This window comes from Amblyomma maculatum, chromosome 8, assembly GCF_055883805.1.
Source record: "Amblyomma maculatum isolate TAMU_Amacu chromosome 8, ASM5588380v1, whole genome shotgun sequence".
NCBI lineage: Eukaryota > Metazoa > Arthropoda > Arachnida > Ixodida > Ixodidae > Amblyomma > Amblyomma maculatum.
The window spans coordinates 106,223,278-106,248,439 of NC_139351.1; the positions used below are offsets into that span (position 1 = coordinate 106,223,278).

The following is a 25,162-nucleotide window of genomic DNA, read 5'->3' on the forward strand; positions in this document are numbered from 1 at the left end:
GGTGCTTTTCTTAGGTTTTTGCATTCTTGTTGCTTCATCGTTACCAGGCGGTAAGTTGCTCGGCCAAGGATGTGCACTGCTTTGCTCCCTCTGACGTGCCCATAATAATGCTCAGATTCTTCCCTTATCCAGACCTCTCAGGATGCGTTCTGCCTCCTTTGTGATTCGGCCTTTGCTGTAGCTGCGTAGAACTCTTTTGCTGTCGCCGATTATCTCTCTTGCACAGGCTGGCGCCACTGCAACTTCTGCCATTTTGATGTTTTGCGTGTTGATAGATGCGGTGATGACTGGATTGCCCTCACCGTCTACAATCGCCGCTACAGCAGCTCCATCCTTGCCTAATGCGGTATCCACGTAAACGACGTCTTTTGCCGGCATTTGCGGTATCTTTCTTCCAGGGTTCTGGCCCTTGCATGTGTTTAGGTATTAAGAGGATCCTCAGTAGCTCCGTCTGGAGTCCAGGCTGATTTTTTTTTTCTCCGACCCATTCTAGGCCCGCCATCCTTAGGATGGTCCTGTCTGCTCCCGTGCCACTCAGCCTCTCAATCTGTGCTGTTCTTACTGCTTCTCCGATTTCTGTCCATCTATTGTGGACTCCTCTAGTTTTTGAGTTGATGTTTGGACAGGAAGTTTTAGTGCCTTCTTGGTAGAGTCCCCGATTGTTACAACTAGTTTTTGAATTTCTACCTGCGTGAGTTCCATATATGGGTTGGCATAGCTGATTCTACTCATTACAAAGGCTTGCATGATCTGAAGAACGTTCCTATCCTTTATGCCATGCCCCTTGAGCGATATTCTTCTCACTATACCTTCGACCCTCTTGCCTCCCGCTTCTAGTTTCTTTAGTGTGTATTTTTACCGCATTCATGGATGGAGAATCCTACTATTCTAATTATGCTGACTTTTGGGACCTCCCGCCCACTCATTATGCTTATTATTGTGGCGCGGTGGTGGTAGAAACATTTTATTGCCATTGAACAGACAGTGGGGACGAAGCCCATTGCATGGCACTTCGGTGCTCCCTTACTATGCGGGAGGCACCATTATAAAGCAAAAGAAAGTCCTTGAAGAGCAATCATCCTCATAGAACTGGAGATAATCTTCTGTTGTTCTTGACTTGAAGTGCTCTTCATGAGAGACTCCCAGTAGGACTCTGCGACGTTTGGTGATGGGGGATGAGGAAAGGTGGGGCATGTAAGAAGGATGTGCATGAAGTGTCCTGGTTTGCCGCAGAGTCTGCATGATGAGGAAAACTGGTCTGGGTCGGCATGTCATCAAGTCTCCATCGGAGTTACCAGCTGGCAGGCGCGTGGGTTGTTGATACACAGCAGCGCAGCTAATATATTGGCGCGCCGGGTGGTCAAAATTAGAGCACTCCATTATCACACCTCTCTTTCAATTCCACCGTCCTCCCTCCCCTAAAGGCGGAGTCACACTGCGGAAACACAACAGCGACATCAACCGAACAAGTTCGCCAAACAAGCCGCCAACAAGTTTCCGAACCAACTTGTTGCCCAACAGCATGTCACACCGCAGAAACAGCAGGGAAGCCGAACAAGTTGCTGCAGTGTTGCCTCGGTGTGACAGTGTTCAACCAAACAAGTTTGCCAAACAAGCCGTCAACAAGTTTCCGAACCAACTTGTTCCCCAACAGCATGTCACACCGCACGAACAGTCGGGAAGCCAAACAGGTTGCTGCAGTGTTACCTCGGTGTGACAGTGTTTGGCAACCAAAACAAGCAGGAAACAGTGTCCGTCAACGGTGTTCGGCCTGTTCGCTGGCCGGGCGAATTTCCGGACGACAACAGACCAACCAAAGTACTCATATTTGAGCTGATTGACTCATTCCTGCGAATTTCCTACTTGCAGATACGGTTTTCTTTTTTTGCAGAGTTTCCATGCAAACCATTTCCCCCGTTGTGGCGTCTTGCAGGCAGCGCATTCACCCGTTGGCAAGGGCGCGGAGCTTCGGCAACGGCGCCTCCCGCGGGTGGCGATGATATGCGCTGCTGCCTGCCAGCCGTAACGTCGCCGGCTGACTTATTGCGCCGGGAATTCCCGCCTTGGCGGCGGCTGTGTGAACCTTGAACCAAACGTGAGCGTCCCGTGTGTGTGCCTGGGAACATGTAAACTGACAACCCCCATCTGCAGCGTCCCTCCGACGATTCGGCGCCGCGGTGGCTGGCGCCGTGCCATTCGTGTTTACCTTGTTTTGGTAGTGGTGTTTTCTTTTTGGAATGGGCTTAGTGCGCAGCAAATACAGCGTCCATGCTTTGATGCGAGAGAGTGCGATCACGGGACACCGAGCAGCAATGCGTGGTGCGTCGACAATGAGAGCGGGCACGTGAAGAAATGGGCGAAGGAGTGAGTGGTGCGTCAGCACGGAGAACGGATGTCTGAAAACTGTGTGCGAACGTGCGTGTGTGAAACGAAGAAGTGTATTTGTAATCGAGTGGTTAATTATTGATAAGGTGTATCACGTGATCGGATCAGCGAAGCTCGCGTGGGCGAGCTGTATGGTTGTGCGGTCAGAACGCCGACTCGACGTCCGGACGAGGAATTTCACTCGTGTTGTGTTGCAAGCCAAGGTGGTGGTCTGTCGGATTCGCGTTCTCACGGTCGAGGCTTCACAAATGCCTCTCATATGGCTTCCCTGTACTCCTGTAAGTATGTAGATAAATCACGGCAGAGATGCCGTAAGCCTCTGCCCATTCCTCCAAACTGCTCATAATTTCTCAGGACGGGACCTGAGGAGATCGACCACAGTGAGAGCCGAACCGAGGGTCCCACAATAACAGTGTAACAGTGCCCTCGTTCATCATTAAAGCAAGCTCAGAGTAATTGGGACAGCCTCTTTGTCTATAGAAGTTTTCACAGGCACGTGTATAGCGCATGAATTTGGGCGAAATAGTAGCAAAATGGGCGGCTCCTGACATCAGCGCCTCAACGAGCAGCAAGTTTCCGCGGTGTGACACGGTGTCGCCCAACTGTCGGAGAACAAGTTCGCGGCAGCTGTTGGAGGGCGACAACGACATGTTTCCCAATAGTTTGTGTTGGCGCGATGTGACAGGGCCGCCAACACTGCGCCAACACGCTGTTGACGGACAGAGTTGACCAACTGTTTCCGCAGTGTGACTCCGCCTTTACAGCATGGTTCAGGCGTCCACAGAAAAAGTGTGACAGATACTGTGCTTTCCTGTAAGCCAATTACTGTGCCCTGCCGCGGTGACGCAGTGGTTAAGATACCAGACTACTGTGCCTTACGGCGGAGTCACACTGCGGAAACACCACAGCGACATCAACCGAACAAGTTCGCCAAACAAGCCGCCAACAAGTTTCCGAACCAACTTGTTGCTCAACAGCATGTCACACCGCACAAACAGCAGGGAAGCCGAACAGGTTGCTGCAGTGTTGCCTCGGTGTGACAGTGTTCAACCAAACAAGTTTGCCAAACAAGCCGTCAACAAGTTTCCGAACCAACTTGTTCCCCAACAGCATGTCACACCACACGAACAGTCGGGAACCCAAACAGGTTGCTGCAGTGTTACCTCGGTGTGACAGTGTTTGGCAACCAAAACAAGCAGGAAACAGTGTCCGTCAACGCTGTTCGGCCTGTTCGCTGGCCGGGCGAATTTCCGGACGACAACAGACCAACCAAAGTACCCATATTTGAGCTGATTGACTCATTCCTGCGAATTTCCTACTTGCAGATACGGTTTTCTTTTTTTGCAGAAAGTTTCCATGCAAATCATTTCCCACGTTGTGGCGTCTTGCAGGCAGCGCATTCACCCGTTGGCAAGGGCGCGGAGCTTCGGCAACGGCGCCTCCCACGGGTGGCGATGATATGCGCTGCTTTCTGCCAGCCGTAACGTCGCCGGCTGACTGCGCCGGGAATTCCCGCCTTGGCGGCGGCTGTGTGAACCTTGAACCAAACGTGAGCGTCCCGTGTGTGTGCCTGGGAACATGTAAACTGACAACCCCCATCTGCAGCGTCCCTCCGACGATTCGGCGCCGCGGTGGCTGGCGCCGTGCCATCCGTGTTTACCTTGTTTTGGTAGTGGTGTTTTCTTTTTGGAATGGGCTTAGTGCGCCTCAAATACAGCTTCCATGCTTTTATGCGAGAGAGTGCGATCACGGGACACCGAGCAGCAGTGCGTGGTGCGTCGACAATGAGAGCGGGCACGTGAAGAAATGGGCGAAGGAGTGAGTGGTGCGTCAGCACGGAGAGCGGATGTTTGAAAACTGTGTGCGAACGTGCGTGTGTGAAACGAAGAAGTGTATTTGTAATCGAGTGGTTAATTATTGATAAGGCGTATGACGTGATCGGATCAGCGAAGCTGGCGTGGGCGAGCTGTATGGTTGTGCGGTCAGAACGCCGACTCGACGTCCGGACGAGGAATTCCACTCGTGTTGCAAGCCAAGGTGGTGGTCTGTCGGATTCGCGTTCTCACGGTCGAGGCTTCACAAATGCCTCTCATGTGACTTTCATGTACTCCTGTAAGTACGTAGATAAATCTCATGTAATGAATTCTCTGCCGTAAGCCTCTGCCTATTCCTTCAAACTGCTCATCATTTCTCAGGACGGAACCTGAGGAGATCGACCAGAGTGAGAGCCGCCCACAATAACAGTGCCCTCGTTCATCATTAAAGCAAGCTCAGAGTAATTGGGACAGCCTCTTTGTCTATTGAATTTTTCACAGGCACGTGTATAGCGCATGAATTTGGGCGAAATAGTAGCAAAATGGGCGGCTCCTGACATCAGCGCCTCAACGAGCAGCAAGTTTCCGCGGTGTGACACGGTGTCGCCCAACTGTCGGAGAACAAGTTCGCGGCAGCTGTTGGAGGGCGACAACGGCATGTTTCCCAATAGTTCGTGTTGGCGCGATGTGACAGGGCCGCCAACACTGCGCCAACACGCTGTTGACGGACAGAGTTGACCAACTGTTTCCGCAGTGTGACTCCGCCTTTAGTACCCGGGCTCCAACCCGTCCATCGGAGGCTGCGTTTCGATGGGGGCGAAATGTTGATGCGACTGTAGGAAAGAAAAGAAAATGCATGGACCTGCTACTGGCTCTGCAGCCGAGCCAGCTCCGCTGCCCTGTGCGGACAAAGGAGGAAATAAAGAAGAGGAGAGGGAGAAAGACGCGCGTCCCAGCAGCCTTCATCCACCACCGAAGCAGTGGCGGGTGCAATAGGGGAGAAAAGCTGGGCCAGGGGGCGCTGCGCCGCTCTGTGCGTCAGCGCCCTCCATGGAGACCCCGTCAAAATCTACGCGCAGCCCGGCCGCGTCGTCTGCTAGCCGCCGCATAGAAAAGCATGTTGTCGTCTGCTCCGCGCTGCTTTCTAGCACGTGTTTGCGCGCGCGCGCTCGGTTGTTTCTCTCCTCCTCCGGCCGCATTGTGGCCACCGTCGCGCTCTAACAATGAGGGGGGAAGAAGAAAGAAAGAAAAGAACTAGAAGGAAAATAATGACGGCGCACTTTTTTCGCGAAGCTTGTGTGGAAACGGTAACGGGATGGTTGTGGGCCTTTCTTTTTTTTTTTTTTTTTTTTTTTTGGGGGGGGGGGGATATCTCGTACCGTTCGTGTGTCGTACTTCTCTAACTGGCGGTGCTGAAGCAGCCATCGTGGAACCGGGTCGGCCTCAAGAAACAGATATTCGTCATTAATGCGATCACTTTACGTCAATCATCCTATCCTCATACGCGATCCTGCTTCGAGAGCTCAAAACTGCGCGTTCGCTATAGGAGATAACTGAACTAGGAATTGCGCAGCGTAACAGTGAGCAACAACAAGAAGACAGCAAGAAGACAAAGATTTCCGTGGAGAGATGTCCCCGTCTGCATGGAAAGTCGTCAGACATTTCCTCGCGGTTCGTCTCGCGGAGAGGAAACTGCCGCAAAAATGGCATGCCTCGGCTTCTGGGGAATGACCCAGGTCGTTAAGAAACCCCTCATCTTTAACAGTAGCTAGGTCATTGATTTCGGATGGCAGCGCTGCAGCAGTGAACTTCCCCTGGCCGGTGTCGGCAGGAACCAAAGGGTAAGGCGGCATGCTTTGTGCCTTTGTAGGGAACGCATCCTAAACGCGCCGAAAACAGGCCCCACGGCGCCGGCAGCACTGCCTAAAACGTTTGCCCCAAAGAGCTGAATAGGCCCCTTTCAAGTGACCAGTCACAAAGGGAAAGGAAGGAGCACTCGAAGGCTGGACCCTTCATTCTGTGAACATGGACAGAGGCATCAAGAGGTGCCGCCTCAAGTCCTTCAAGATACCTGTCGTTTGCCTCCCGCCTTCAAGCAGCGAATTCGCGTTCATTTTTTTTTATGTATGTCTGAGCCTGCCAACAAGCGCTCTTTGAAAACAATGTCCGGCGATCAATTAATCATAATTTCTTGCTTTCAAAAGCACCGATAAAAAACATGCCTCCAGCCAGCCTCTATGTCAGCCGGGGCACAGAAAAAAGCAAAATTAAATCCCACTGGCAAAGAGCGCCGGCTTTGCGCGCGAGAACACGCCACCAACCCCCCTCGTCCTCACTCTCCTTCTCCCGCTCCGCGTGCACGCGCGGCTGAACGTAGCACGCGCTCCCGAGCGAGCGGGCTGCGCAGACTCCGCAGACAGCCACGCGCAGCGCGGGCGCGGATGCGCGTAGGTTTTGTAGTTCCTCTCCGCTCCGCTGGAAACCGAGCGCTGGCGTCGCGGAGCAAACTCCAGCTTTGGTTCCCTATGATGGCCTACAACAGGTACAATCGCAGGTGGCAAGCGAGCCCCCGCCGTTTACCATTCCCAGCCCCATAGGGACAGAAGCAGCCTCCCAGGCATCAGTGTCAGTGCAGTTAAAGATCCCCAGGTTGTTGAAATTACCCAAGCCCTCCGCTATGGCACTTCTTTCCACCTTCCTCTCTTCCTTTACTGCCCGGTTCAGGTGTGAAGAGTGACAAATACTACACCTTTCCTTTCCTGTAAAACCAATTATTATTATGCAAATGCTATACAAGTTGTAGGTGGTGGTACACCCAATATACTACACCACAGGATAATCTCATATTTATGGGCGACTAACAAAAGCCCAAGCAAGGACCCTGCATTTATATAGAAGGTATGCAACAAAGATCTCACTTTGAATTAACCCCATTCAACTACACAATTGGATTCCTGCACAATCTCGTCTCAACAACATTTCATTATGTCAAGCCTGGTTGCAGCACAATTTGAAAGCCAATTACTTTACATACCACAAGACCGCCTTCATGGCTATCAAAGAACTCCTGAATGAAAAAAGATACTTTAATTTACACGTTTAATCATTTTTGTCACTTTGTGTATATCATTTGCCTAGGCATAACAAAATCTGGCAAAGGTTTAAATCAGCTAAACCTTGCAAAAGCTTAGGGTTGGGCATGGTTTGGCTTGGCTATACCATAAAGTATCAACCGAAGCATAGCCAAGCTAAACCAGGCTTAAGCCCAAGCTTTTGTCTTGTCTAGTTAGGTTTAGCCAAGTGAAACCTTTGCCAAATTTTTTTATGTAGTAACATGTGCGCCACAAACGCCTCACATTAGTCAATGCAGCTTTAGACTAGTTTAGTTATGCAACATGTTTTGATGCTTAGGAATATATATATAGAGTTTGCATCTGAAACTAGTGCATAAAAACAATACAATAGTACCCTTTATTCACTATCCAAAGTTCTGGTGATTATGTATCTTCCTGAAATTTATGAAATATTTCCTTTTCTCTTAAAGATTTACAAGCAAACTTTATATTAGCTTGTGACAATTTTGCATAAGATTCACTGTTATATGCCTGCAACTATAGCTTAATTAATAATGCAAAAGCACTACTAGGCTATGTTGGCAAGGTCGTGTATGCAAATGTGTGTACGGAACGCATGTACAGTCGTGCGTCACTCCCGTAACAGTTAGAATCAAATGAGTGGTAATTGAAAGAGGATGATGTGAGGATGCTAAACAAAAATAATGTCATCCAAATGATTAGTTAATTAATTAGAGCCAAAAATGTAAAAGTAAAATCAATCAGGTGTTCAAATAGTCATACGATTAATGTAGACATCCAAGGGATATAATGTCATGCCAACTGGAAGTGAACATGTTTCTGACTTAATGAGCCAAATAAATGTGTGATAGTGATCAGAAGTGTGCAATGAGTGTCAATTAATCAAATAAATGTATAATTAGGACATAAAACAGCAAAACAAATTTCTGAGAACACTGCAGAATCTGCACTGGAGAAATGCGTAAGCCTGAGCATTGCTATGTTGTCCGCGAGATTCTGTGTCTGACAAATACTCTTTCCTTTCCTGTAAACCAATTATAGAACACCACTGAACTTCAATGCATTCAACGGAACGCTGGTTGTGTTCGGCAAGGGGCACGCGATGTACCGTGGACAGCAGCGCTAGGGCTTCCGCATTTATCCACTGTAGATTCTGCAGTGTTTTCGGAATTTTTTCTCCTGTGAGATAAAAACTTCAATATTATCAAAAGGATTTTCCGTACGCCATTAGACAAAAGAATGAAACTTGTAGGTCACCAGAAATAACCGGGCAGCTTCATACATACTTCACAGTATCATCATACATCCCACATGAGTCAGGCATCTTCCCATAGCTAAATTCTAGTTAGTCACAACCGAAGATGAAAAAAAAAGCACTACAATTAAACACGAGATTCATCTCTGTGTTTGTGCCCCAGGTATCTTTTCTGAGTAAAATATTTTCAGATCCTGCTTTCTTGTGATCAGTACTGACATAAAAACATAGTCAAGTTGTCAAAACTCATCCACTATGTGACTATCTTATCTCAAATCACTCATTACCAAAACAATGCAACAGAGTTTGGCTGCTGCAGCTGTTTATCAAATGCTACAGAATACAGCATGCAATCAGGTATCTAGCAATGAGGTTAAATGCTTGAAAAAAGAAAAGGGCAGAAAAGCCATATCATGGCATCAATGTTTTATTGCTAAGTGGTCAAGAGCTTCCACTTCACATAAACGCAATTCAATGATATGTCTGTGCTTCTACACAACCCTCTAGCTGGCACAAGGAGCTAGAAACCATGACAGAGCAGCCACATGTGACAAGGCAGTCGACAGCTGGGAGTAATATATGTCATGGCAAGCTACACAATGTGTGCCCGTCAGTTGGAAATACAATATCTGTGCCAAAGTCTCGAGTAGCACAAACATGTGAGCTGAAAAAAAATGAAACTTTCTGTTCTTCATGTGTGACAGCGCACTGTACAGTCCGACATTACAGCTTCTCTGTGAAGGTACATAAGTTCTGCATACTATAAGCACAAACTGCCTGAAGAAAATGAAAACCTTAAAGTACAAAAACAAGTAACTGAGGCATGGTTATGCAACAATTACTGGCAATATCACAGGGTAAGTTACCACTCCAGCGAGTTGCTCCGTTTAGTTCTACTGCTCACATAATGAAGAGGCACGTGGTTACACATTTCAGCACTAAGGTAACAAGTGTAGAAAAAAAAAAAGAGAAAAGAAACTGTAGGAACGCCAATGTACACATGCACAAAAAAAAAGGCTAATTTAAATACCACTAAGACAGAACCAGCTGCAGATTTTATGTACACACTAGGCACAAAGTTATGTAAGGCACATACAGAAATGCTACCTTAGGGAATGGCAGTCATTTATGATGGTTGGAGGATAATGCATTCTCATGCCCCATTACAAAAGCCCTAGATGACAGCTCTCGGATGTGGCTGCTCAGGTATTCATATCGCCGGCCGTTTAAACGTAATGGTGGTTTCTTTACGACCTTCGCGAGGCATTCTTCCCTTTTTTTTTTCTCTCTAGTATGCTCCAATTGACCTAGAAGTCAAGAAAACATACACTAACAGCACAACAGCAAGGCAGCAGCATTCAAAAACCATGGTGTCGAATGCCCATGCACCAACTTAATAATTGTAATTTAAATTTCCTTCATGAAGTTCCGGTTTCAGTTTCAGCTGCCGAATTACAGCTGTGACATCACTGACACGCTGAGATCACGTGGACATGACTACTGCTTATTGATTTATTTGTTATTTTAATTTTTGGCTAGACTTGCGTGAGAATTTAAACGAATTAATGAGAACAAGGTAGTGATCATACTGCAGTTCTTGTACACCCCACATGACCTCAGCAACATCACAGCTATCACTCTGAAGTTGAAACAGAAACCAAAACTGCATGAAAAGTAATTTATAAATTATTTGCCGCTTTCTCACGCAAAACCATGCAGTTATTCATGTCTAGTAATGTGTTCACGCCTAGTAATTCTACAGACATACTACACAATAAAAATTTGCTGTGTCTACTCCTTTATATTCAATGAGAACATAGTTCAATGTGATGCTATCAGGTCGCCTAGTGCCCTACGAAATCGAATAAAGTTATTTGGTGTCTGCTCATGACAAACACGTTAGAAACACATTGCAAGGCCAAATAATGGCGACAAGGCAACACAACCAACTGAATTGACACATATTGTACAATTCATTATAAAAAAAAATGCTGTAAAATGATAACTGACACAAATGGAAGAACAGCCACAGGAATGAATTAACATAAAGTTGCAACAAGAAGTTACTATATAAACAGTATAAAGAACATGATGACTATGCACAACAAAGGTGTAAAACACAATAAAAAGGATCCCTATGAAATATTAATAAGGCTTACCTTAATCTCAACATAAATTTCAACAAATCATGCAAAATGCAGAATGTCACGATTAATCTTTGGTGTTCTCTCCTGTTGCAAATGAAAACAAAAGACAGCACTGAAGAATTATATTTCACTTTTTAAGTGAAATGCAAAGAGTCAACTTTACACAGAGCTCTTTAGCCACCATGGCTCCTGTCCTAAACTTTAGAATGCAACCATTTTCTACTGACCACATCTCTAACTAAAGCAGAATATGAATAAAAGAAAGGCAGTAGTCTGTAACAATGGGCACTTATTTGATTAAAATCAGCTATGGATTTGATGATCAGCTATTGCAAACAAGCAAGGGGAATCCTCGAGCTCGTAAGTTCATCTGACGGTTAGTTAGCTGCTTGTTTAGATAGCTTTAAAAGCAGACTGCTTTTTGTTACTGAACTGAGTGTGCTGGTCAATGCAGTCTCAAGCTGTATTCGACTATAGCGCTTCCGCACCCCTGAATATGGCAGAACCATACAGCACACTCGAGACTATACAAAAAAAAAAAAGGCTAACATGCTACATTTCACAATCCAAACCCTGGATTGCCCGAAACTAAACTATTGTCCCAGTATTCTTTGAAAAGACAGCCAACACCAGAACCATTCATTCAGCAGCTTACCTTGCAAGAATTGCCGAACTAGATTATTTCTCCTGCTTATCCTTTAGTTACAAATTAATTACAGCAACTAAAAAAGCATGCAATCTATTATTAAAGGGTCCGTCTCATTGTTCTCGGTAAACATTACGTTGACGTTTCACTGGCACTAAAAAAAGGCATTCATCAGTGAGGAAATATTATTTTGTTGCGAAATCGACCGGCAACGGCACCACCTTTATTTCATTTTTGGGACGTTTCTAGCTAACAGTAACTCCTTTTTTTGGTTAGAGTGGTCTCTTCGTGATTAAAACATGGAACTATTCTTTTGACAGAGAACTTCTATTTGCTCTTGGTGATCCTCCATGATATACTACTTAGGCATTAAAGGCAAGTGTATATTCAAACTCGCATTTCTTTACTTTTTATGCAATTAGGGGTTGTCTCACTGAAAAGCTGTGAGCTGGTTGTGTGTTCTATATAGTAGTCAAAAAGGAATTGACTTGAACTGGACATCACCAAACACAGCCTGACTACATCCACCGCAGGAAAAACGCCTTTTTCACATTCATCCACTCAACCAAAACCTTTGCCATCAGCAATCACCAAATCCCCGCAAACTTGCTAATCTCATCCGTCCTTTCTGAACTGGACAACTCAAGTGAAAATGTAGCTTGGGTCATTTGCAGGGTAGAAAATAGCTGCAACCTCAAAACTGCTCAACAAAAAGTTCTATAACTAACACCCAAGGACACACCAATTGCATACTGCAGAAATGGATGCAACATAGAAACCTTTTTATAGATCCTTTTGTAACGGATGTCAGGGATCCCATTACAAGGATGAATATAACTGATGATGCTCAGGTAGTCTGTGATAGCTATTGTGATAGTGATACTTTCAGTGACGCAGCAGTCTGCCAAAAAATGAACACAAGAGCATACTGACTTTCTCTTACACCCTTTTCGTTTAACATAGCAATTACCAGGCCTCTTCCATGAAGGTGTGTCTGCTAAGTACAATCAAACAGCACACAAAACTAGTATAAATGAGTATAAATGTGCTGGTCCCCCAAACGTCTGTAATAAGAAAAATGAATCAAAATGAAACTCCATGGCATCTCTTGACTAGCTTGACATCAAACTGGTCAGTATCCATGAATCTTAAAGGAGCAGAAACAGCAATATTTTGGATGGGTGTTTTTCTTCAGTACAGAATACAAAACAGTAGTGTACAGGACACCCATCTATGCAATATAGGTAATTTATAATGTGAAATTTTTTCTCGTGTGGTTCTGGCTTCGGTTTCAATGTCCAAGAACAAATGTGACGTCACAGAGGAGCAGAGGTACTAACATTACAGCCGCTGCTTGGAGGTTGAAGCCGAAACCACAACTGCACGGTAAAAAAAAAAAAAAAAAAGAGTGCAATTATAAATTGTTTACTGCTTTCCGTGCAGCCATCGCGACTATTTATGTTCTACAATAAGTAGCACATTATTCGAAAGACAAAACATACTATTCAAATTCGATGTTTCTGCTCCTTCAAGATGGGTCTGCAAAACCTAACATGAACACAACACGAAATCATTAACCGGTAGCCCATCATAACGAAGAAACTGCATCCTTTGGCCATGCTCTCCCACCTGCTTCGCTGTTTTCCCATAATTTTCTTTTCCATAGCTTGCTCCTCTGTCCATATGAATTTCAAACCTTTATATAAACCTTGAAACTTGTATATTACAGGTGAGCATGGACAAGACGTACCATAAATAGGTAAGATGCTAATAATAGGTATGGTAATAGGTAAGCCATAATAGGTAAGGGAGTCTATTACAAGTTACACTTGTATAGCTTCTAGCTCCAGTTTTTCACAACAGATGGCGGTAGGCATTTTAATTCTACAGTTTCCTCATCAGATGAAAAGGGTCCCAAACTCTGGCAACAAAACGAGAGTGCAACGGTTTCAAGCAACTCTCTAGATGAGCTACATCCCTTAACACCTTCAATACTTCAAGACACAAAATAAAATGGAAGCTAATGTCAGTAGTGTTTGACAATATAGTAAGAATGTGAGGAAAATGTTTCAGTTTAGTTACAAATGATCTGTTAGTACATGCAAAATATGCAATGCACATAAACAAAATTCTGCTTTATATATCCTCTCAAGAGCATTCTTGAACAAAATAATGCTACTTTATTGCATGAAGCATATTGTCTTAAGCAAAACGTAAAAAATGTCTTATAATACTGGTACAGTACTGATCAGTTCTCTCTGCAGGGAAAGGGATAAAAATTATTGGCCAAAAAATTGCAAATTACAAAATTTGGAAGTAAAGTGTGTTGCAACACACATGCCCTCGTATGTTTTTTCGTCTCCTTCAACCAATTCCTTTCCCACTGAACTGGTGCCTACTTCACAAACGAAACTTATTAGTTATTGCAAATGAAAGATTTGCAATAACTGCTATGGTAGCTACTGCGGCTGAGTAACCTTTTATTTATGCATAATATGCAACCAAATTTCGCACGAACATTTTATGCCGACTTCAGAACTACACTTCATCTTAGGCTAGCATGCTATAGTTGCTTAGTAATTGTAGCTAGGCCCTTTACAATTTTTCATTCACACGCCCAAGACAGATTCCCTACAGAACAAAGCCCTTAACCCTGTAATCTTAAAGCAGGAAAATTATTTCTAGATACAAAGAGGGAATGGTTGTAAAAATGCACTCCGGCCGAGTGCCCACAGCACTCTTTTGAGCCTCTTTCCTTTATCACCTACAGACGATTCCCAACTCAACTGCACAAGATGTATAACCCACCCTCCTTCCTACCATACGAAAATTTTTCTTGGAACCACAAGTATCCTTTGAATCCCTTTAACTGGACTCAAGCAACCATTAATATATAAGCTGTTATTCCATAGTTCATGCTTAATATATAAGCTATTATTCCTTATACCCAACTTGTGCAACCTTGTGTTTTGAGCTTTACGGCCTCAGTTGCAGATTATGTCATTAACCCCAAACTACTGCTTACTACTAGTAAAATGTCAATTATCGCCTAAAGGTCATTTCTTCTAAAAGCGAAAGGCTGCGGTAAAAAAATCTAATGACTGTATTTCAAGGTTGAAACTGTCTACACCCCGAAGGTTGAATGTAACACCCCGAAAAGGGGTCTTTAAGGTAAATAAAGTGATGTGATGTGATACTGCATGCAGCTTGTATCTACTACTCTGCATTAATACAAGAACTGTTACAGCTCATTAGTAAAAGCAGTTTTTATATCGCACCCGACAAGAAACTTAGAGGCGCAGCAAAAATAACTAGAAACACAACTGCAGACTGATAAGATGCCTCCCAAAGCGTCGTGCATCTGGAATACAAAATAAATACAGGAAACAATGACATAAAAGTTTTCTAGAATCAATATGTCCGTGTAATCTGCAAACACTCTCAAACCTCACTCGGCGAAGTTGTTACATCACACAGAAGCCTTGCTTGTCAAGTGGCTTTTCATTATAGGAGATTTAGTGAACAGGCGTTTGAGGCTGTGAAAGTGCTAGTACAGTCGAACCCGGATAATTCTAATTTTGGTTATACCAAACTCGCGAAATATACCCTTGAAAATCCCATGTAAAAGTATAAGAAAGCTGAGTTGTATATCGAACTCAATTCCACCGGTCATTCGATATATCGAACTCCGCACCACGCATTGGACGGTGCGCCTTCCTCAAAGACGAATCACCCTCGGCCGTTTGCTGCGTGACGTTTTCAAGCCCCGTGCAAAAGGAACAGTTTGGTTTTGGTTTTGTGGGGTTTAACGTCCCAAAGCGACTCAGGCTAGGAGAGACGCCGTAGTGGAGGACTCCAGAAATTTCGCCCACCTGGGGTTCTTTAACGTGCACTGACATTGCACAGCACACGGGCGCCTTACTTTCCGCCTCCATCGAAAAGCGGCCGCCGAGGCCGGAATTCGATCCCGCGTCCTTGGGAACAGTAGTCAAGCGCCGTAACCACTGCGCCACCCCGGCGGGGTGCAAAAGGAATGAGAGGACACAGTTCGGCGATGGCTAATCTAAGGCAGCGCCACGCCCTTTCTTCAAAGGCACGCATCTGCGGCAATTGTTTGCCGTGTGCCAGCACGTGACATTTGAAAGCCATGTGAGTGAAGAAACGAGAGGGAACCAATGCAGCCGTGGTGTTCGAGAGGGAAAGAACGCGATGGAGCGAAGCGCAAGAGTGTGCCCACTCTTCTGCTGAGCTTTATCTCTCCCCTTTCTCTCTCTCTCCTGGTCTTCATTCATAGCAGCATGCACTACGCATGCGTGAATAAGCCAGCTCAGCCCGTGGCAGGCGGCTGACGTGCGATACGCGTCTCCTGTCGTCGTGCTGAACGTGCATAAACTATGGCGGCTGCGGACGCTAAGAAGCAGCAGACCTCTTTTTTTATTATTATTTTTTATTTTTCGAAAGTTAGTCATTCTTGCCGCCGTGCTAAATGTGCGATGTAATGCATGCTATGGTGGCTGCGGACGTTAAGGAGCAGCATTTTTTTTTATTACGAAAGCAATTCTGCTTGTAGTTTGAGTCTTCAACGTGGAACGGCGGTGACCACCTTTGATCTTTAGACGACCCCCGTAGACGACCCCAAGCTAGCAGGAGCTGCCAACTTGGGTCTCTTGTTTCACATGGGACTGTTATGTCAGAATCAGCCTGCTAAGACCCTGGCATTCACATTACCACTATAGGCCACTAAGGCATGTTCATATCGGTTGGTTAAAGCGGGGCTTTATATGTGGGCTGAGGAAGAAGAAAAAGAGAAGAAGAACGCTCGGTCACCCGCACCTAATGCTTTCGCTCAACCCTTGTAATTTTTTTCTTTTGCTTTTGCAAAAGTTGTCCGTACTTTTCGTGCTGAACGTGAGGCACAGCGTAAGCTATGGCGGCTGCGGACTTTAGGAAGCGGCAGATTTTTTTTTTTTTCACTAGAGTTGTTCATTCTTGCATCTATGAATGAACGAAAGCATGTGGTCAGCTGCGATCATGACATTGGCTTTTAGCATTGTTCCCTTCAAATGGCATTTGCAGCTATCATGCTTTTCAATAATTTTGTGGCAGTGGACTAAGTGCGGCGCGATAGATCGAACCAGGCTTGTGCAATCCAATCAAGCCATCAGGGACATACTACCAAGTTCGCTCCCTGTCATCGCAGGATCTATGAAAAGTATAGTAAAAAAATAAACATGCCGTGACGTTTTTCTGCGCAGCATCTTCGCGCGCTGCCAATAAATGAGCTGTGGATGTGACGGTCAAAACGGAGAGACGCCCCACCAAACGCTTTTTTTTTTTTTTTTTCAAATTCTCGGGGGCAAAAGTGAGGAGTAGGTTCATTATGCGAGAGGGTCGATTACGCAACAAATACACTATCATTTTCACGATCACAAGTGGCGTCTCAAGCCAATTTCTGTATACGAAATTATCGATATATCGAACCATTTCCCCTTCGAGTTTGATGTTTGATATATCCGGGTTTGGCTGTACATGTAATCTTATCCACTCAAGTTGCCTTTTATAAAACAAAATTCCATATAACTATATATTATTTCTATAGAACTGATATACAATAGTCAAAAAGAATTGCCGCTAGACTGATTCTTGCATCAGAAATCAAGCTGAGGATCCAGGAAAACAATTTTCAAAATTTCAAATGAGTACTAAGCCTAAAAACAAGTTGCTACTGGTCAGATTCGTAATGTCGCTAACTAGTCTTGATGGCTGCGACGAGTTGAAAGCACCATGTGCCAATCCCTAAAAGTTCCACCTGGCCTGGTTCTCACGCTACTAAAACCAGGTTGAACGACCAGCACACAGCTCTGCGCACATCCTGTGTCCTCGGATGGCTCACATAGTCTTCAGTCAGCCACAACAGGCTTCCGCTGAAACCCGCATGTATGCGCTGTCTCGTGGCGTCCCCAAACATTCGGGCGGTTCATTTCACATGCCCATGCCCCCAAAAACGGCCTTGGAGTCATCGCGAACACCGCCAAATGAAGCAGCAGCAACACTCATGCCTTGTGGTAGACTGGAGAAGTATTCAAAGTTAATCTTCTCGCTGTACTTGGCCATCACGAACAGCAAGGCCACTCCGACCCCAATGCCAACATTCTGCAGTAGGAAAAGCTTCACCTGCGATATAAACAAAAGTACATTTTTTTTTTTGTACTTTTCCTGACGCTGCCAATATAATTTCCGTTATAACTGCAATTACTGCTTGGTCCCACCCAGGCACTGTAAGACAAGGAAAATGAGGGATGTGAAAAAATATAAAGTGTAAGGGTAGTCCAGGTTACTTAGTAGTGTGGCCTGCAATCCTTTGCCGTGCATTATGACCTCAGGGCGCGCACACCACGTGAAATGCAGCTGCTACAGCCAATCCAGGTCGCAGCTGCAAAAAGGCACGACTGCTATTTTTTGTTCGCTACTTGACTGTGAAATCAAAGCCGACCGTCACGCCAAATCCAAGCTAGGTGAGCGGCAGTCAAATGACTTATCAATCGTCATTAAACCACAAAGCCAACCGTCACACCAAGTTCCAAGCTAGGTGAGACTTGGCAGTCAAATGACTTATCAATAGTCATTAAACCCCAAAGCCAACCGTCACGCCGAGTTCCAAGTTAGGTGAGAGACAGTCAAATGACTTATCAATCGCCATTAAACCCCAAAGCCAATAGTCACACTGAGTTCCAAGCTAGGTGAGCAGCAGTCAAATGACTTATCAATCGTCATTAAAACTCCAGCCATCAATTAACTGAAAGTTTCATTTTGAAAGCCTGCAGCAGAAGACGCACTTTCTCCCTAGCGATCAGCTTTTCTAACTGGACAAATGAAAGCGTTCTCCACAGTGCAGGAAAGCCGAATATCGGATACGTGCAACATGTCCAGAGCATTCTTAAGAAACCCCGTATAGACAGATGTGTTGACAGCAACTCACAGTGGCAACCAGGCCCTCCTTGCTGGATGCCTCCAAAGCCTCGTTCAGCTCTCCCATCTGAAAAAATAACAGCCACTTTTTTTTTATGTATGCTTAAAAAATGTGAGCTTGTGAAGAAGCATAACTCTGCAAGAATAAACATATTAAATTCATGTTCCTTTCTGAATTCACAGTGCCTAACAAGTCTGTCACAAACTTGGATACAGTCGTGCCTCGTTGGTATGGACATTTTGGTTTCCACACAAAATTCCATAAAGTGAATCGTCCGTAATAACGAATCGGAATTTTTTTCTGAACAAAAAAAAAAAGTGCTAAGGATAAGGTCTGCTTTAGAGCATATGGTATGCCAGCAAAGTTGGCATTATGAGCTACAAGAACATTATCCAAGTCACCATTATGCTTCAAATGCGATGCAAGTGATGCAGTTGCATATTGTTCTTGATGGCGTTTCATTAATAAATTACTTGACTTCTATTTTTCATCTCCCACAAATTCCTGCTACGTATCAGCATTCAGTCGGCTGAAAGTTGCTGAATCCAACTTTTTAAGCTGCTGTCAGAGTTTTGTTAAGTGAATTCATGCATTAGAAGAAATCGCAACGGGCATCGACTACGCAACTTCGCAGTGCAAAATATGAAACAACAAGTGAAAAGGGCAATCAGTCATTGGCCCTACGTTCATGTGGTGCCTGTCAACAAAATCTAGAAGAAAAATTATCTTTGAAGCAGTGTAACGATTTGGTTTTCCCGACTGTCTATATTAACGCGACAAAAATACATGGACCCTAATGCTATTTGTGCATTTTCTTTTTGTTCATTGTCCGGACAGTGAGTTTTAATATTAACGAGACATAAATGCATGGAAAAGTTTAGTCCCCAGAAAAACTGTCCCTAATTCGAGTCATCCATATTAACAGGGGTCGTATTAACGAGGCACGACTGTATTCTCATTTCAAAATACTGCTCTTAGGAGCAGCCTTTATTTATTTATTTATTTACAGAATACTGCAGGCCTTTAAGGGCCCTTGCAGAAGGAGCAATAAAAGCAATTGAAAAGACAAAGCTGATAACACTGATGCCGTTATTCTTCGGTTTGTTCAATGGAATCTGTGGTACGTAATGCAGACATAGGTAAAGCATTCCAATCACTTATGATACGAGGGAAGGAGTACTTAAATAAGTTAGTTCTGGCGGTAAATGGGGTTAGTGAATCGAAGTTACAATGCCTTGTTGACCGTGATGTGGAAAGTGACTTAATATAGGAATCTGGGCACACTGACAACTTCCTGTGCTTTAAAAGAAAAAGAAATTTTAATCTGAAAATTTTGAGTCTTATTTGCAATGCTTGAATCCCGTTCTCTTGCATTATGGCAGTTGGTAAGCCTGTTGAGCGCTATTTAGAAAAGATAAATCGGGTCACCTTGCGCTGGATCATTTCAAGTGCTTGTATGTTAGTTTTAGTAAATGGGTCCCCGACGACGCATGCATATTCTAACTTGGGTCTGATTAATGATGAATAAGCCAAAAGATTCAAGTCAGCGGGAGCATTCCGTAGTTTATGTTTGAGAACACAGAGTTTACGGAAACCTGATGCGCCACAGCCCTCCTCTACTTCATACGCAGCGCCGCACCCCCAGAATGCTTAAAGACACAGCTTTGAAGTTTTGAAAAATGGACCAAAAAAAATTTATTTTCTAAACATATTTGTATCCTCTTGCACGTCTCCTTTTTATGCTGTCCTGAAGTTTCACTGTTGAAATCTGCCAGGAAGTATTCAGAATATACTGTATATTGAGACCCGCTTTGGACCAGCATATCGAAGAATTTCTCGAACAATCTGTCTTTGCTAACTCTACATGCTTTTCCCAAGGATTAAAGCAAAAAATATACTGTATAAAAAGAAAAGTTTTTGAGCTATAACCACAAACTTTTTTTAAGTGTAGTCATAATATTGTTTTGAATAACGGCGCAAAACGTTTCGTGCAAAATGAACAAGAAACAAAACAAATTTACTCCAAGCTGTGTGCCCCCCAACATTCACAAACTTTAATGTTACGGGAATGTACAGTCGCAGCGCTGTGAGACAACATGACGAAATGAATGCGAGGTGCGCTTAGGGGTGACCTTCAATTTGTTATAGTCCTAATTTTTCGTGACACATCACTGTCATGCCGTAAATCTAGCCTAACTAAAGGGCTCAAGAAGCCCTCAACCAACCACACCATTGGATTATCCTCTCTATAGTGTTCTGGCCACAGCGCCAGACATCTTATGGTAGCCAGTGACTACTACTAAAGCAATGTCCACTGACATTTCAAAGCCAAATAGGTTAGTCTTAGCAACACCTAGCAAGTGGTGCACTGACAGCATGCCATCAGGTTGCACACACAAGTGCATCAATAGTGTGCGTGCCGTGCATAACTGCTCTTAGTGCCAAATTACGTAAGGTTATCTGACACTATTTTTATATATCTATAAAACTATCGCGCAGTACCCTTCGAGTTCCCAGTTTCCAGGTTTTATTGCAACTACCTTACAGCCCCTAAGCAGGGTAAATTTTTCTTCAACTGCGTAGATCACAGAGAGGCGGGCAGCTTTGCTCGACTGTCATTAAACTGCATTTGTTTTTCTTTTAGTAGTTATTACCCAAAATGATTTTTAAATTAAATTTAATTAATGGTTTTAATTAACAATTATTCCCCAAACTGAATATGCTTTACCTGTGGAAATTCTCTGAAACGCTAAATAAAACTGATCAAAGATAATCAGTTACCATGGCAACCAGGGATATGTAGAGGAACATGCCCGCAGCCAGGGCAAAAATGTGGGGTGCCCCCTCGGTCAGGTCGCCCACTAGGATGCCAACTCCCAGGCCCAGGAAGCACGTGAGCGCCGACAGGAAGTTATACGACACGGCCTGGCGTGTGCTCATGCCCGCACTCAGCAACACCGCGAAGTCACCTGCATGCAGCGCAACCATCAATTGGAGACTGTGCACCGGCTGCATTTTCCTTCTTCCTTTTCCCCCTTTATTGGCACAGAAGAAGAAAGTGAAGAAATTTCAACGCTGCTAATGGCTACTCAAATCACTTTGTCTCAACAAAAGTGGCTGCCTCATTATTTATTTACATGATTTGTTGATATTTTTTTCCTAGCTTTCATTCTAATTTCTCCCATTTATATTCTTTACTATTTCTATGTTATAAGACTGAAAGAATCATGGCAAATGTTTGCTCTAAGAATAGAGCACCAACTTCAAATATGTGACCTGAGCAGGATGAAATGTATGAATGGCTAGCAGAAAGATGATCTTTTAATAGAGAGTTGCGATGATACATTCTGTAAAAAAGACAGTAAAAAACACTTCCAGCACAAGAAAGGTCCGGTAAGGCAAGTGTGTTTTTCATGCTGCAAGATTCTGAATGGCTTTAGTGCGTTCATCACTGTTATCTGTGGCCATACTAATACTAGATACAGGGTTAGTTTTTTTGGGCGAGCTGCAGTAGAAAAATTAAGACACAAGTACCCAAGAGTTCGATTAGCATTATTAAGGACGTGTTCAGCGTGCCTATGCCATGACAAGTTACGTGAAATATGAACACCTAGGCATCTGTATGAGCTGACGCATTCAAGAAAAATGTCATGAAGAAGGTAAGTGCGCTTGTTACCTATCAGTGATGCTAAGGCGATGTGATACATGCATCATTTTGCATTTATTAACGTTGAGTCGCATGACCCGTTTATATTACACCAGTTGGATAAGCTTGTGAGATCATCCTGAAGATTATAAGAATAAGCCTGGTTAGCTATTTTGTGACAAATGACGCAGACATCTGCAAAGACCCTGATAGAAGAATGAAAAATGCATTCAAGAAGATAAATTAAGAAGAGGAGAGGCTCCAGTATCAATCCTTGGGGTGCGCCCGAAGTTACGGAAGTGTGAGAGAACGAAAAGCCATTAGCAGAAACATACTGGGTTCAATTTGATAAGAAGCTTTTAATCCAGTTCAGTATGTTGGGGCCGTTGCCAAGTTTACGAATTAAGCGAACATGAGAAACAGTATCGAAAGCTTTTGCAAAGTCCAAAAACATGCAATCTACATCGAGGCTCATGCCAGTATGGGTAAATAGATCATTAGTAACTTTTAGAATGTAATTCTAATGGCCGATTTACCCATGCTATATTGATTAGAAAATAAAAGTTTCTACTCTATATTCTCATTTTGCTTTTTTTTTTTTTTTTTAGCAATTCTACTTTCCTAACAATGTTGAGCAATTTAGCAGCATTAAATGCAGACGCACAAATTCCACAACAAACATGTCAGCAAACAAAAACAGCCTTTAATCCTACCTTACCTACAAAACAACCACATTAGCTCACGAGATACAATGCTCTGCAGGCTGTAACCCCTGCACAGCAACCGTAAAGCAACAGATTTTGACTGGCAAACGAAAATGCTGAATACAAAGAGGGTCTGAAACATTCTTCTTAAGATTACATGTGAAAGCTATGAATAAGAAAAAAACATTGAAGTGCACATAAAAGAACTTAGAGGACAATTTATCTGCAACTCATATCTACTCCTACAGAGCACCAAGCATACATGACACAAAATCTCTGCGTTGTAGGAGTAGATACGAATTACCAGCAAGCCCACATCAGCACAATATTATCAGTGATTCGTGAAGAGCGTGTACACCAAAGCCACCAAGCATCATGTACAATGCCTCAACCCACCCAGTTCGTGAGGGAACTCCTCGCACACAACTGCCACCGAAATACTCGCTCCGGCTAGGAGGCTCTCAGAGAAGGCTGCCCCGATGGAGAGACCATCGATGAAGTTGTGCATCCCGTCGCCGAAAATGATCATCCATGCCACGGCTGCTATGCCATCACCTGCCTTGATCCCATGCTCATGGTTGTGAACAGCAGCAGCCTGCAACAAATAGGAGCCACGTTGGAGGGGATTCTACAACTGGCACGCAACCAAAACAAACTACAATAATATCCTTAAAGAGAGTGAAAAAAATAATGCTTCAGGCACAGGACACACATAGGCAAATGTTAAAAAAACGAAGGAACAGATTAGCAATGGTTCAAGCACTCAATAAGCCTGTAAAGCGCTGTAAAGCAACGTAGGGGACATAAAAAGCTATTGAAATGCATGTACACATGACATATTTGACCGCACCTTACATCAGACAAGTTTGGTACCTTCACAGAAAAAGAAAAGAAGAAAGAACTTCAATTAATGAAAGAATTACAGAAAAACATCAATTCATTCAGTCACCCCTATGAAACCACAATGCAGCCTCATTGAAATGACACGATATGCTGTAGGTATGGAAATTCTCTACGAAACATATTAAACATTCACACATACCGACAGTCCCAATTTCAGCACCACAAGCTTTCAAATCGCACAGCTGCTTCTTCCCAAGCAGAATGCACCAATAGCAGGCTGGCTTTAGTGTTAAGCGAAGTGAAAGTGCTGTTCCTCAACACTTGGCTAGTTAGGTTAGGTTAGGCCAAGCAAAACATTAAAGTGCACTGAAAAGGACTTTGTAGATAATCACAAAGGACAATCACAGACAACTCAGAAGCTAGGGTTAGGTTTGGTTAGGTTCATTAGGTCAAGTTAACACCTGACTAGGCTAGGGAAGGCTACGTTAGGTAAGCTTGGCTTTGGTCAGGTCATGCTACGTGCACCGTACATACCCTACTCGCACGTTCATTTAAAGAACACAACCATTGGTGCCACAACCTGCAGAGCTGTCTGACATATCCCCTGCGAATCAAGTCTATTTGCAGGATGCTGACTTAAGCCAGTAGGTGACCATGCAGAGCTATAGGTCATAAGATTGGGCTACACAGCGACCTCTTCACTAGTCCACAATTCATGAGGTCTGACTATGTTAGCTGGCACATGGCTAGCCATGACACAGGCTACTTGTCTTCGCTTGCTTTGCTTGAGCTCCAGTTTTGTGAGCCTGTCCCGTCCAAACTAGTGAATAAGCTCCGTCATCTATTTACCAGCTGTTAATGACATTTTTGGCGGAGGTATGGGGAAGCCTGTACCCTTACTACTCCATGCAACACCCAATGCCCCAGTCAATGTCCAGGCTACCTGTTTCAACTAGCTATGTGCCAATATGTTACAAGTGTCCTGCATGAATGGTACTCAATAAGTCTTTCTTTTTTAAGGTCACAAACATTTCTCTAGCCGACTTTGAAGCGTTCTGTTGACATCCTGTGCGTTCCTATTCTTCACGCTTTCATCTAATCCCTATGTTCTTCAAGTAAAACATACCATAACACTTAACACTTCTTGCTCTTGCTAAAGTTTGCATATAACCACTTTAACACCACTAAGAAAAGCATTACACCACAAAGGCTTGCAAGGCAGACAGAAGGCGCCTAAACTCTGTCTGCAAGCGTTTGCTTCTACTGTCGAAGCCTCTGCAACGTGGGAGTTTTTCCTCAACCTTAGACCGACTAACTCACAACCAAAGTCACCGCAAGTGGCATCAACGGAAAACCGACCTGGACAGGCTGTGGTTCAACCACGGCGAGGTTGTTCTTGATGGCTGGTGGGTCCCCCGAGGCCAGCTCCAGGACACACCCATTGGTCAGCACACGTCCGAACGACGTCTCCGATTTGTTATCACTCCTCCTCTGTAAAAGGGACACTGCAGGTTGGAACAGAGAAGTCCGAGAAAGGTTTGAGACTATCGCAGAAACTCAGCTCGCAGATAGGCACATCCATATATACGTATATTATTACCGTACTCCTGAACTGCTCAATACACATCCGGACTAAGTGTTTGTAGCAACTGCAATG

General features: G+C 44.2%; 1 protein-coding gene across 1 annotated transcript in view; it reads right to left on the bottom strand.

The window, feature by feature from the left end:
• Positions 1-9,505: 9,505 nt before the first annotated feature.
• Positions 9,506-25,162, bottom strand: part of LOC146182125 (metal cation symporter ZIP14-like) — a 30,282-nt gene continuing 14,625 nt past the window's right edge. The window contains exons 5-9 of the mRNA XM_084577133.1: positions 24,865-24,996; positions 23,059-23,257; positions 21,094-21,281; positions 18,322-18,378; positions 9,506-17,516 (exon numbers count right to left, since the gene is read on the bottom strand). Of these exons, the coding sequence (XP_084433259.1) occupies positions 17,325-17,516; positions 18,322-18,378; positions 21,094-21,281; positions 23,059-23,257; positions 24,865-24,996 (768 nt within the window). The 3' untranslated portion in view covers positions 9,506-17,324. The remainder of the gene's footprint in view (positions 17,517-18,321; positions 18,379-21,093; positions 21,282-23,058; positions 23,258-24,864; positions 24,997-25,162) is intronic.